Consider the following 15,241-nt stretch of genomic DNA (forward strand, 5'->3'; position numbering starts at 1 on the left):
GCAATGAAGGCCAGCATACCATTTGCCTTCCTAACTGCTTGCTGCACCTGCATGTTGGCTTTCAATGACTGGTGTACAAGGACACCAGGTCCCTCTGTACTTCAACACTTCCCAAGCCATCACCATTTAAATAATACTTTATCCTTATGTTTTTCCTTCCAGTGGATAACTTCACATTTATCCACGTTATACTGCATCTGCCATAACCTATCGAAATCGCCTTGCAGCATCTTTGCATCCTCCTCACAACACATATATATATTATATTAGTGAATAGCTGGCGCCCAAGCATTGATCCCTGTGATATCCCACTAGTCACTGCCCACCACCCCGAAAATGACCCATTTATTCCTACTCTGTTTTCTGTAAGTTAACCAATTTTCAATCCATGCCAATACATTACCCCCAATCCTATGTGCTTTAATTTTGCACACTAACCTCTTATGTGGGACTTTATCAAAGGCTTTCTGAAAATCCAAATGCATTACATCCACTGATTCTCCCTTATCTATTCTATCAGTTACATCCTCAAAAAACTCCAGTAGGTTTGTCAAACATGAATTTCCTTTCATAAATCCATGTTGACTTTGTTTAATCCATGTTGACTTTATCTAAGTGTGTCATTATCACATCCTTTATAATAGACTCTAGCATTTTCCCTACTACTGATAGGCTAACCGGTCTGTAGTTCCCTGTTTTCTTTCTCCCTCCTTTTTTAAATAGTGGGGTTACATTTGCCACTCTCCAATCTGCAGGAACCGTTCCATACTCTAGAATTTTGGAAGATGACAACCAATGCATCTACTATTTCCATGGCTACCTCTTTTAGTATGCAGATCATCAGGCCCTGGGAATTTATTGGACTTCAGTCCCATTAGTTTCTCCAGCACTATTTTCTTACTAATAATCATTTCCTTCTCATTACACAATACCCAATCTAGGATAGCATGTTCCCTAGTAGGCTCCTCAACATACTGGTCTAAAAAAAACATCTCGTGTACACTCCAGGAATTCATCTGCCACAGTATTATTACTAATTTGGTTTAGCCAGTCTATATGTAGATTAAAGTCACCTACGATTACTGTAGTATCCTTGCTACATGCATCACTAATTTTCTGTTTGATGCCATCCCCTACACTATCACTACTGTTTAGAGGCCTATAGACAACTCCCACCCATGTTTTCTGCCCCTTGGTGCTCCTTAGCTCCACCCAAACTGATTCTACATCTTGATTTTCTGAGCCAATATCCTTTCTCACAATTGCTCTGATTTTATCCTTTACTAACAACGCCACACCACCCCCTCTTCTTTTTTGCCTGTCCTTCCTAAATATCGAATATCCTTGGATATTCAGTTCCCAACCCTGGTCACCCTGCAACCATGTCTCCGTAATTGCAACTATATCGTATCCGTTTACATCTTGTTTGACTTAAACAAAATAATTTCTAATTGCATTCCAACTTTCACTGCTTTTGCTGACTGCCCTCGCAGCTTTGTTTTATTTTAAATCGACTGACTGCCTGTACCTTTTGTCTTGCTTTATTTTTTAATCTCCCCTGTTCATAGCTAAAAGTGATGCGATTTTCCAGCAGAATGATTGTTTATTGATTGTCGCTTACGGAATTGCTTATTATTCACAGTTTATGGCGAAACATCAAAGCTGAACTCATTAGCATTTTAACCATCTATCATCGGTACTTTGTAAACTTGTATGAATCCACTATGCATTAAACCAACATTTAAAATAAATCTTTTTCCAAATCCTTCCTGCAAAAATTGGTCAAAAGATTCTGAAAGTTGACAGCTTAGTTACAAGATTGCTCTTTTGCTGTTGAAAAGCAATTCAGTAAGAAAGGCAGATTGCCTTCAAGGCCGACCATTAATGATGTTGGTCATTCTCCACACCAAGATCTTTACACATAAGACATTTTAGAAACAGATAAAGCCTTATGGCCCAACAATTCACCCATTTTGATTGATCTGAGCCTTTTTGCAATATCTTTCAAACCCCTTGCTTTCAAACGTAACTACCCGTTTGTGAGGTACTGCCTCAATTTGCTATAATTTTCTTAGACTTTCTTAGCCTTGTGACCATTCACATATGCAAGTAGCAGGAACTGAAAGAAGTGAACAAAGAACTTGTAAAAAGGATTCTGCAAGGAGAGATGTGGGGCTGTTAGTGGAGAGAGGGAAAGACTAGATACTACTTCATGCTTTCTATCGATGCCAACTCTCAAAGCATCTCTTCTGCTTATCAACATGGAGGGGTGGTCGTGCTGGGGAATGGTACTCTTCCTATTTCAGACATCCAGTGTCAGCAACAGGCACCCCCGAGTCAGGTAAAGCTCCTTCCACTCTGACAGAGTTGCTCAGCCCAACCTCCAACTGCATCAGTGTAACAATTTTTCCATTTCCATTTCTCTGATTGCTGAATTAGGAACATTTTTTTGCTGTTTATACTCAGCAGTCGATTTAACACCGAAGGTGATGGAAATCGAAGTTTGTTGCCATCTGTATATAATGTATTTTTGAGAGTTATGATCTTGTGAAAAGGTTTTAATTGAACACTTTGGAAATATTTCACAACATTTTTATAAAAAACATGGTAGGGTGCCTCTTCCTGTACTATCCTTCATGTTACCAATCTGTTGCAGTAACAGTTTAAACTTTTCAAAAATGTGTTCTTGATATGATAGTGATGTTGACGAGGCTGTATTTATTGGCCACCCTTCTTGTCCTGATAAGGTGTGGTGAGCCACCTTGTAACAGACTGGTTTACTACATCAAAGGGTATGGCGTATGGGATGATAGTTGCCTGTAGGCCCGTAAATCGGCGCTGTCCCAGTCTGCAAGACCATCAGCAGGCCAGGGCCATTGGAGGGAGCAGCGTGCGGCGGTCCGGACCGGAAATCAGCGCGGTCCCGGCCTGCAAGACCATCAGCAGGCCGGGGCCATTGGAGGGAGCAGCGTGCGGCGGCCCGACCCGGAAATCGGCGCGGTCCCGGTCTGCAAGACTGTCAGCAGGCCGGGGCCATTGGAGGGAGCAGCGTGCGGCCGCATGCTACTTCAGGGAGCAGTGCATGCTGCTGTAGGCGAGCGACGGCTGCTAAGCCAGGTCGCTGATTGCACTGCGGCACAGCAGGAGGGGGAAGTGACCGGGGCCCAGGAGAGGCGTGAATCTGGGGCCCAGAAGAGCAAGGGCCCAGGGGCAGCACGGGCCAGCCCACGCTGTGATATGTTTGCGCACTAGGTCCGTGCAGCAGAGCTGGTCTCCAGTTAGTCTTGGGTAATCCTTGCCACTGTTAAGCCCATGTGGTGGCTGGTGTGCAACGACCACCACACGTTTTAAAAAAAAAAAAAAAATAAAAATCCAAGCACAGGCATCTTCCACCCTTCACTATGTAGTTCGTGATCTGGAATATTCGGTCCTTCATTGAAACACCTGTGAATTCATCCCTTATTGGCGTGGAAGCAAGTCATCCTCCACAGTTTGCTGGATTTATTGAATTCTATTTCACAACTTGGGCCGAAATGTTACCTGTGCTGAGAGGACAAGATCGGAGGTGGATCAGCTGTAAAATTTGAAATGATTGACAGCGGATCAAGACTCCACTGTTAACCCGCCTCGAAGCTAGCCTCCCAGGTGTCGGGATGCTTTTATGGTGTTGGTGTGGGGTGGTGCCAACCTGGCACATCATGTGGCAGCCAGGTTGCACAGCATCAAGTGAAGTAAATCGGGCCATGAGGCCATCCCTGGTGGCAATGTTATCGGGTACTGATGCCCTCTGTCCTGTGCAGCATCAATTGATTGCAGAGAAGGTTGCTGGTGATGCTGGTGTTGGAGCTGATCGTGGTGGGATTCTGAGGACCAAGGTGAGATTTTTTTCAAGGGCACCGATGCTGATGGAATAGATGGCAGGTGATGTTGAGATGACCGAAGCGATCTGTCACTGGTGAGAGAGGTTGTCAGCGCTGAATGGACCCGACACCAAGCGGTGGGGAAGGCAATTTAGATTATTAAGAGCTTGTTAACAGGCACTTGGAAACTATTTTAAGCTCACCTTTAGATTGAAGAGTTTGCCAACAGCTTCCCTGCTGCTCAGAGATCATGTTGGGTAAGGAGGTTGGGTGTTGTGTCAGCATGGAATGATTTCTTAACTTGACAGCTGCAAATGGTCTATAAACGCTCCTATTTCATCGGTGTTCACTTTCCAAGATTAGAAGCTGTTGCTTACTGCATTTTAAAGACAGATTGAGCTTTATGCAGCTTGCAAGTGTTTGGAACAAACTCTCTATCCAGTATCACCTCATTGGAACAACCTCTCACCATTGACACATCACTTCTGTCATCTCAACATCACCTGCCATCTATTTCATCAGCATCGGTATCCTTGAAAGAAATCTTACTGTAGTCCTCAGAATCCCACCCTGATCAGTCCCAACACCAGCATCACGAAGCACACCATCATCACCAACCTTCTCTGCAATCAACTGATGCTGCACTGGACACATGAAATCAGCACCTGACCACATTGCTGCCAGGGATGGCCCCATTATGACCAGATTTACTTCACTTGGTACTATACATCTTGGCTGCCACATGATGTACCAGGTTGGCACTACTCCACACCAACACCATAAAGCATCCCTATAATGCCTAAGCCATTCCTTTCACACTCATCACTATTGTGCAGGGTACCCTTGTGTCTCACCATTCACTGCAACTCACTAAGCCACGACCAAAGGAGCACACAACTCTGTCCAAGAAGGCAAAGTGTTGAAAATAAAGATTTCAATATCTGACAGACATTAAAACAAACTTTACATGAACATTGGCTAAAACATCCAAGTGCTACCCTTGTGTGCTGTTAGTTGGTTATGATTGGACTAGGAAGAGGGTGAGTGTGAGGGATGATTGTGAGATAGGGAAGTGATAATGTAGATAGAGAGGGAAGGGTGGAGGTGCAAGGTAAGTTGGTGTGAGTAAGGATGTGTAGGAGTAGGGTTGGGAAGGCAGATTGATGGGGATGTGATGAGTGGCACAGCAGGGTGAGGTCGAGTGTGGCTTTGCTGTAACGTTTCGGGTTTTACTTAGACCATTGAAAGATTTGCACCACTGCAGCCAGTTCCTTCCGATGACATCTCTGCTTGTGTCGTCTGTGCAATGTGCAATTAGGCTGCATTGGTCTCTTGGGGAGGTCTCTTACACCTATTGGAAGGGAAAAGAACTTCCCTGCGTGCTGTGACTCCCTCCAGAAGCATGTGGAGGGCGGGCATGGGAGAGCCTGGGTGCAGTCATGCATCTTTGTGCAGTGTTTGCAGCACCTCAATGCTGCAGAACACTGACAGCACCACTGTCAAATGACGTCATCAGACCCGCGTCCTTTTAATTGGCCGGGAAACTCACTGGGCAGACTTAACAAGCCCAATCATTGTAAGATCACTTCAACAGAGCGGGATGGAGCAGGCAGCGGGCTGGGACCTCACTACAGACCCCAGCCGCATCGAACCCGACTCGCGGCCTTACTTTTTGACCTTGCAGTTGATACTCCAGTATCATATCCACTACACAACCATAATCTAGTTAAGTAGCAAAGTGCTGCTTCCTAAATGGATAAATTCAAGGTTGATTCCATAACTTTGGATACTAAAAATAAAGCAAGTGCCTGGACCTGTTCACTCGGATGGCAGGAATGCGACAGAGCATCCTGCTCTGATGGTAATGGTGCTGATATCTCAGTTTGCAAAACAGAGTTTTAAGAAAAGATATTTATAACTGTGAGACAAGATTTACTCTTGCTATGCCCACCTCCTTGAGGTCTTGTCATTCTTTGACCAAGAGGTTGGTAGCCAATCTCTGAAATCTTTACCTATGTTAATATTAAGCTTGCCATAAGATGTGGCCAAGTGTGAGGAGGGTATTTTGATAACTCCTGCTCTTCCAATTTTCCCATATTGTAGAGAAATTCCTGACCTCCAGATTTGGTTACTGAATATGAGAAGTTGCTATATAAGCAGCAAAATAAGTAGATCTAACAAAAGTAATGACATATAGGTAAACTTTTAGTCCAGTTTTGAAATACTTAGCTGAACTGAATTTGAAGCAGTTAGTCAGAAATCTGGTGCCTTTCACCTCTCGGGACATTCCCAATGCCCACTTTGCACATTCTGCATTTGGTTATATTTAATTATGAAGGAAGTAAGCAATGTTATTATTAATAGTACAAAATGTTTGGATCATTCTGTGAAGGATTTGGAAACTGCTTTTCTTGAATACCCTCTTTTTACCCATTTTTTTATTGCAGATTCTAGTAAAGTAAAAAGTGAAGCAACACAGCCTTAGTGCACCAACCTCAGCAGAGAGACAATAAAAGCATTAAAAATAACAAAACCTACTTGTAGTTTATTAATGATGATTAAACATATTGAGGACAGTGCCTGGTAGAAAGGTCTCTGAATGATAGATTTAACCTTTAAAAGCCATATTTTACTATGTGCCCAAATTGCCTATGGTATTGATCTGCTCAGTGTCTAAACATGGACGCTCCCATGCAATCAAGTGATGCCCCATTAATTATCTAGTGGAGTATGTCCAAATATGTTACATTTCATTGGTATTGCATTTGGGAAAGTCTGTGTTATGAGCTGTCCAAACCTAATCTAATTTACTGTAACTGACTATCAATTTGTAGATGCTGTTGAAGACAAGATGGTGCATAGATTTGTGTATATTGACCAAACTGCAATCTGAAAAATACAATTGTAAAAAGAAAGACTTGCTTTTAAGTACTTTTTGAAGTCTAGTCATTGTTGTAATGTAGGAAATGTGGCAGCCAATTTGCACAAAGCAAGCTCCTGCAAACAGTGTGCTGATGACCAAATAATATTTTTTGTGATGTTGATTGAGGGATAAATATTGGCTAGGACACCGGGGATAACTCCCCAGCTCGTCTTTGAAATAGTGCCATGGGATCTTTTACGTCCACCTGAGAGATCAAATGGAGCCTCGGTTTAACGTCTCATCCGAAAGATGGCACCTCTGACAGTGCAGCACTCCCTCAGTACTGCACTGGAGTGTCAACCTAGTTTTATCTGCTCAAGTCCCTGGAGTGGGACTTGAACCCACAACCTTCTGACTCGGGCGAGACTGCTACCCACTGGGCGACAGCTGACAATTGTGTCTCAGCTTATTAACATTTTTGTTAATAAAATAATGTTTAATAAAAAAATGTTGATCTCCAAAATTGTTTCTATGCAAAATAGGTTTGTGGGCAAATCATGTCTGAAATTGATCCCAATGCACAGGGTGCTGTCTGCTTGATCCCAATGGATCAAGAAATCCTTTGTAATTGTCATTTCCAATATTCATTCGAACTTTACGTTTCACACCGAAGAATAGTTCACTGATTTCTGAGGTGTGATTGGAAACAATGGTAGTTAGAAATAGATGGAAATTAGCACATTTTAATGCAGTTTGGAATCCCTTTGAAAAATATGGTCAATTGCAGGGCATTCTGTTATTAATAAGATCCCACATTGTAGCATGCAGTGCAGAAAACTCATGGGTCTTGGGACCCATTGTATTAATTAGACTGGTCCTCCCAGTACAACATTTCATGTAGCTTTCAATAAATGCTTCCAAAACACAGGAAAATAATTGTTCAACACTAAGTGGTAACACAATATAGAGGGGAACATTTGTAAAATCAATAATGTTAATTGAAAGAGTTTTAAAACTGCCAAGTTCCCTAAATGAAATCCTTCCTACATATAGGTAGAATCTAATCCATTATGATCCAGCTTGCTACCAGATGAGATGGATTTCAGCCATTGAGGCATGGAGCTGTCAGTTGTTTACCCAGAGAGAGAGGGTGACAAAAGCCCAGAAATTGGCCTCCTTAGTGCCTCCGGGGGGGGCTTTTTTATTGCAATGTTTAGTGATTGGTGTACTGGTCTCAGAGATTCCTTTGTTCCTCTACCCGACCTAAACTCGCACCCTCCAAGCAATAAGTGACCTCCCTATTCTTCCTACCAAAATGTACTACCTTGCATTTATCTGTGTTGAACTTCGTTTGCCAATTATTTGTCCATTCTGCAAGTTTATTAATGTCCTCCTGTAATTTATTGCAGTCCTCCTCAGTATTGGTATCATCCGCAAATTTAGAAATTGTGGTTTTGATTCCAAAGTCTAAATTGTTAATATAAATAGTGAACTCCAGTGGTCCTAGAAATTAATCTTGTGGAACACCACTACTCACCTTCTGCCACTGTGAATAGCTATCCTTTACTCCCCCACTCTGCTTTCTGTCTTGAAGCCAGCAGTGACTTGTCCCCTGACTCTGCATTCTCTGACCTTATTCATTAGAATATTATGGAGCACCTTATTGAAGGCCTTTTGAAAATCTAGATAAATTACATCTACTGCATCACCATTGTCTACTCTCTCTGCTACGTCTTCAAAAAAAATGCAATAATGTTGGTCAAGCAAGATTTTCCCTTTTGAAATCCATGCTGATTATTATTATAATACCTTTCTACTGTTTATATTTGTTATGGATGACATTACTTCAAATGTGATCTCACCAGTGCATTGTAAAGTCTTGGCATAATCTCTGAAGAGTTGTGAAGAACAATTGAATAGTGAAGCTGTCATTGTAGATGTGTGTTTGCCAATTTTCTCTTTCCCTGCCCTTCCCTGCCACCTATCTTAACATGTCAACTCCTACAGTTGCCTGGTATCCTGTGTGCCTTGCCTATGGTTGGGCCTTGATGGTGAGTATCACCGGGCTATTTAACAACAGGATGGCAGGCATCACTTTTGAGTCTGATCTTATCCCTATTTGACATCCATATACGTGCACTTCCAGCAGGGGTCATTGGATAGGAATTAAATGTGAAAATGCTGACTGATTTTCCACTATCTAGCCTGTGCCCTATTGTAGTGCCCGCTGCCTCCCCAAATTGAAATTCTCTAATTCAGCAGAGGCAGGAGATCAAACCTGATGCCTCATAGTCTGTATGAGAGTGGAAATAGCTCCTTTAATAACTAAATATCATAATTGTGATAATTAAGAAGCAATGTATTTTATCAGCGTTTTTTCTCCTTTAGATTGGGAGATGCACTTAGCGCTAATTTGTGCCTTAATTCAAAATTATATACTTGAGTAGCTAACCGCAGCAGCAGTGCTGAATCTATTTTGTTACCTACTCTTATCCACATCATCAGTGAACAAATTGTCTATAACATTCAAAGTACAAATGTAAGTTCATTAGATTTTATTTAAAAACTGGTTGCAACCTCAACATTAAATTGAAAGCAAATATATTTGCCTGAGCCATGCATTTAGCTTAATAGTTTTCATAAAAATTATATTTAGGCATTCTAGCTGAACCAAAGTATTACTGTGTGCACCTCTATACGTATATTGTCTATGTTATGTGGTGATCGATGTACATTTCTGTTGAAAAATTGCTTCCAGATAGATTCAAGAGCTGTTAACGTCTGTTGGTTTCTTGGCTTGTACAACTCATGAAAGCTGTGTTAAAACATCTGGACTAAGCTGGTTGACTGGCTTCTTTGTTTCTGAATGATGTCAGGAGGGAAGCCTGCACAAAGTCGGCGAGAGATTATAGATCTAGAATTCACTTAGCAACCATGAAAATGCCAGCTGTTCAAATCGCCCCATAGCATACCCTAGCAACCAGCGTGATAACCCTGTTTCTTTTTAAAGAGAGGTTTGTAGACAGATAATTTTTATCCACAGTGAAAAATGTTTCTAAAGGAATGGTTATTGATGACTAGAGTGCAATATAATGCACCTCTTTTACTGGTGTTGTCAGGAGGAAGGTAACGTTCCATCTACAAGATCTTACAAGCTCCAAATTCGTGGGGATGATTTTTTTCCCCCCCTCAGAGCTATGGTTTTCGTTTATTAAAATGTTATTTTCCATTAGCAAGCAGTGACAATCACATTTGGATAGTAACATCTGCATTGGAAAGTCCTATAATGTTTAATTTTTTCTCCAGTGTTTCTTCCCTCTGTCTTCGACCTCCCCCCTCCCCCCTCCCCCTGTCGTGTGAGGTAAGGGTCCAAAGGTGCACCAGATCTCCAGTGCCCTGTCCAAGTAGTCACTCTTGTAAGAACTTGGAAAGAGTGTTAATGGGTTCTGGAGCCAGAGAGGGGATGTGAGGTCAACAAAGCTGAACATGACTCTGTCCTCACGTAACTTAATTATCATGTTTTGGGATTTTAATTTTTTTCATTTTTAAGTGTTTTGTTTTAAAACGTTGATCTGCATGGCTAAAACATGTAGACGTTGGAGATCTAAGATCATGTAATATTAAACAACACTTACAGGCAAGTAAGATCCAAGTAAAATGAAATTGGCATGGGTCATTTTTCCTCTACTCGCGCACATGAAATTACTTATTTACAGATTATTGCATATTTCAGCTAATGTCTGAAGCACAATTTTTTTTTCTTTTATTTAAAGAAAAATGAAAGTGTTAAACTTGATTTTAGTCCTCGCAACAGTCTTGGCTTATTAAATCTGTGCTGTTCAGTAAGTCCCACATTTACAGTTAGAATCAATCTCATTGATTTACTGAGTAAAATTGAAGCTTGAGAGAAGATATTGACCCGGAATTTGCAGTTGTAATGACGGCGACACTGTCAGTGCTCAAAGTCAATACTGTGAGAAACTGACAGCAGCCTCTGGCGTCTACACGTGAGCAGTTAAACATGGAAATCAGGAAGTTGTTGTCCGCTTCTCTACAGGGTGCGCTGTTGCTGTCTCTTCAGATGCAGTCAGCACAGAATCATGATTTGACATGAACGTCAACTCTTTTGCGCTGTTTTTGAGTTTTAAAAAAAACAGTGAAAATATTGAGCCTTGTTGAATGATGTGTAACTTGAGTTTTTAACAGCATACTGAGTCGTAATCCCTGCCGAACAACCTCTCCAGCCCTGAAAAACTAATTTTAAAGGATGGTGTCATTCGCTCCATTCCATGATGATAATTCCATAGATTTTTCAAATAATAATTGAAAAAAAATTAAATTTCAGCTTCTTTCTTAATTCCATATGTAAATCTGAAGCTTTATTTTACTCTCTATAAAATGATTAAAAAATGAATGATAATCAGTGCTTTTTACTTCCTGGTTTACAGTCTGAGAATTCTTCAATATGATTGGTTGCTCAGGCTGCTTGATAACATCACTGTTTCTGGACGCCAGAGATCCCCTATAGATGGTGCCAGAATGAAATTGACATCATCATAGGGGAAATCGGTGCCACAGAGTTCACTCAGTCAGTCTTTGTGTGCAGCTTTCTTCAAGGTCAGTGGCGAGCCCCGCCCATTCGACGCTGACTGCAAAGTCCAGGCAATAGAGTTCAGTGATTTTTAAAAAAAGCTAATAACTTTAGCACATCTGCATTTGCAGGACAGAATCCATGGTGTGGGGGGGGGCGGTGGGGGGAGAATAACATTTTACTGCTTCAGCTTTTATCACTAATGAGTTTAATATCGTGCTCATGAAAGAATCCAGTTATTTCAAATTCCCTCAATTTTGCATCTTCTCTGTATAAATCCATGTGAGCAACAGGACATCAAAAGGTACATTCTCCTCCATAATCTAATTTATGTGGAAAAATGGATGAGTATAACAATTTATACTTAAGTCTACATTTTTGTTAAAATGAGTCTGATCAGAATCTTTGCAGAAATGAGTCATGTTTTCTTTTCTTAAAAGTAGTTTTAGGATCATGGGCCTAAAATTCCTCTGAAATGAAAACCAATTTGTTCTAATGACACAAAAGCAAAATACTGCGGATGCTGGAATCTGAAATAAAAACAGAAAATGCTGAAAATCTCGGCGTGTCAGGCAGCATCTGTGGAGAGAAACAGAGCTAATGTTTCAGGTCGATGACCCTTTGTCAGAACTAATGACTATTTACAAAATCTCTTGGAAATCACATATTGTAAAGCCGTGCAATCCTGTTTTCTTTAGTCGGCTATTAATTATGAAGGAAAAGCAGGTATTTTCATTAAAAATAAATTTGGGCTCCTCAAATTCTGGCCTCTTGAACATCCCTCATTATAACTGCTCAACCATCGATGGACATGTGTGTTCAGCTGCCTGGGCTCCCTAAGCTCTGGAACTCCCTCCCCAAATCTCTTCACATCTCTACCGCTCCGCGCGCCTCTACCTCTCTTTCCTCCTTTAAGACGCTTGTTAAAACCTACCTCTTTAAACAAGCTTTTGATCATCTGCCTTAATTTCTTCTGTGGCTCGGTGTCAAATTTATCTGTTTGTCTGTAACACTGTTGTGAATGAAGCGCCTTAGGACGTTTTACTACGTTATAGACGCTATATAAATAAAAGTTATTATTAAAGAATGAGAAACAAGTATGAGGATGACTATTTGAGGATGACTATTTAAGAACACACTGGTGAGAACTGAATGTAACAGCACGGTAGGGAACATACCAGCCATTAAGAATTCAGTGCTGAGCATTATTCATGGGTATATTCCAATTTGATTCGCCCACGAGTGTGAGTAGTCAAAGTGACCTTCTGAATTGTGGTATCATTAGGATTTTCCAAAAAAAATTATCAACATTTGCATGTAGACTGGTTGGATTTTTAAAATCACATTTGTTATTGTCTCGAAGAAAATGACCAAGTAATTAGGATCAATATAGAAGGTATTGGCACCATACCACCTAAGTGATCAGTATATAGAAAGGTTATCTGATATTGTTCAGTATCAGTTAGGTAACAGACACAATTAACTGTACATAAATAACTAAAGCAAAATGCTTCTATTGTAAATATAGTACAAATAAATCAAAAATAAGTTGAGATATTCCATGTGTATCTGTGGCTAACTTTAAAGGCAGTGCTATTTCCTTCATCACTGTGTTCTCAAGTAGGCATGATTTGTCATAAATCAAAAAATATTGTTTCTGGATTGCCTGCTAACGCTGTTTAATTTGTTGTCATTTCAGTCTCGCCGAAAGGATGTTTTTATCCAGGAACGGTATGGGAGGTTTAATCTCAGCGACCCTTTCCTGGCTCTGCAGAGAGACTATGAAGCAGGTGGTGGAGATGGCAGCAAAGATAAGCAGCCCATCTGCCCCAGTCCCCTCTCCATATTGGAAATAGTCATGGGCCACTGCAAAAAGATGCAGGAGAGAATGTCTGCACAGTTGGCTGCTGCTGAAATCCGACATCGAAAGGTAGGTGGTAGGCTTTACCTAAATGGTTTTCATTTCCAGCCAGTTACCAGTGCAAATTAAATCAGCGTTGGTTGTTGAAATGTCTCAATTGAAAAAGTAATGTAGCAATTCTGTTACTCCGTCCTGCACAAACCAAAACTTTTAAATATCAACTTTTGAATTCTTCAAAGAAGAAGTTAGGCTGGAGACATGTTTGTTCTTGGAGGTTGCCTGAACAAAACATAGCCATGCTGTTCATAATCAGACCAGAATTCATGGTTTGTTAAGATGAGCCCGATTATAAAATCAAGAAAAGGGTTTCACAGAGTTTGTCATTACTTTTCATTTGTTAGGTCATCTTGGACCTTGAAGAGGAGAGGCATAAACATGCCCAAGATGCAGCCCAGGGAGATGATGTTACATACATGCTAGAGAAAGAGCGTGAGCGTCTTTTACAGCAGGTGTGAAAATAAGACTTGCTTGAAATTATAGCAACTGACTTTTGAGTTGGCTGACTGGAATAATTTAAGGCTTTGATTAGAATGTTGCAAAAGCCATTTAGCATTCTTGAAAATTTGAATGAAAGAATACCATTGCTGCAGTAATAATTTACAATAGTGGTGTGTGCCAGATAAAGTTGCCCTTATTAGCTGAAGACTCAGCATAACCTGATCAGCTACTTGACATCTGAAACTGAATTTTTTTAACGATATCTGTATACCATATGCTTAATGTGTCAAATGTGAACCGCATTCATAATGGGGACACAGAATTATGACAACCAGCAATTATACAACAACAACCTATATTTCTAGAGCACATTTATCGTAGAAAAACGCCCCAAGGTGCCTAACAAGCAATAGCAATAAAAACATTTTTGGCACGAAATCACAGAAGATATCCAGACAGATGACCAAAAGCTTGGTCAAAGATGTAGGTATTAAGGAGCATTTTAAAGAAGGCGGGAGAGGCAGATCAGTTTAGGGAGGGAATTCCAGAGCTTCGGGTCAAAACATCTGAAAGCACGGCCACCAATGGTGGAGCAATTAAAGTCTGGGATGCACAAGAGGCCAGAATTGGAGAAGTGCAGAGATCTCAAAGGTGTTATAGGGCTGGAGGGGGTTAGAGATGGGGAGCGGCGAGGCCATGGAGGGATTTGAAAACGAAGATGTGGATTTTAAAGTTGAGTCATTGTCCGACTGGGAGCAACTTAAGGTCAGCAAGCACAGGGGTAATGGATGAACCGAGACTTGGAGCGAGTTAAGATACGGGCAGCAGAATTTTGGACAAGAGAGCATTGGAATAGTCAAGTCTGAGGTAACAAAGGCATGGATGCGAGTTTCAGCAGCAGCTTATGAGGAAAGGTTGAGTAGGTTGGGCCTCTACTCATTGGAATTCAGAAGAATGAGAGGTGATCTTATTGAAACATGTAAGATTATGAAGGGGCTTGACAAGGTGGGCGCAGAGAGGATGTTTCCACTGATGGGGAGACTAGAACTAGAGGGCATAATCTTAGAATAAGGGGCCGCCCATTTAAAACTGAGATGAGGAGAAATTTCTTCTCTCAGGATTGTAAATCTGTGGAATTCGCTGCCTTGGAGAGCTGTGGAAGCTGGGACATTGAATAAATTTAAGACAGAAATCGACAGTTTCTTAAATGATAAGGGAATAAGGGGTTATGGGCAGCGGGCAAGGAAGTGGACCTAAGTCCATGATCAGATCAGCCATGATCTTATTGAATGGCGGGGCAGGCTCGAGGGGCCGTATGGCCTACTCCTGCTCCTAGTTATTATGTTCTTATGAGCTGAGGCGGGGCCAGAGTCTGGCGATGTTACGGGGGTGCAAGTAGGCAGGTGAAGGAGCAGAAATGTAGTCGGAAGGTCATAGGGTCAAACACAACACCAAGGTTGTGAACGGTCTGGTTCAGCTTCAGACAGTTGCCAGGGATGGAAACGATGGCCAGGGAACAGAGTTTGTGGCGGGGACCAAAGACAGTAGTTTCAGTGTTCCCAATATTT

General features: G+C 41.3%; 1 protein-coding gene across 3 annotated transcripts in view; it reads left to right on the top strand.

Moving 5' to 3' along the window:
* cttnbp2 (cortactin binding protein 2) overlaps positions 1-15,241 on the top strand; it is a 162,316-nt gene that overhangs the window by 55,444 nt on the left and 91,631 nt on the right. For 2 of the 3 annotated variants that reach the window (XM_070900329.1, XM_070900331.1), the window contains exons 3-4: positions 13,014-13,244; positions 13,577-13,684. In XM_070900329.1, the coding sequence (XP_070756430.1) occupies positions 13,014-13,244; positions 13,577-13,684 (339 nt within the window). The remainder of the gene's footprint in view (positions 1-13,013; positions 13,245-13,576; positions 13,685-15,241) is intronic. The other variant, XM_070900330.1, reaches the window with a different exon arrangement.

Source organism: Pristiophorus japonicus, chromosome 15 (assembly GCF_044704955.1).
Source record: "Pristiophorus japonicus isolate sPriJap1 chromosome 15, sPriJap1.hap1, whole genome shotgun sequence".
NCBI classification, from domain to species: Eukaryota; Metazoa; Chordata; class Chondrichthyes; family Pristiophoridae; genus Pristiophorus; species Pristiophorus japonicus.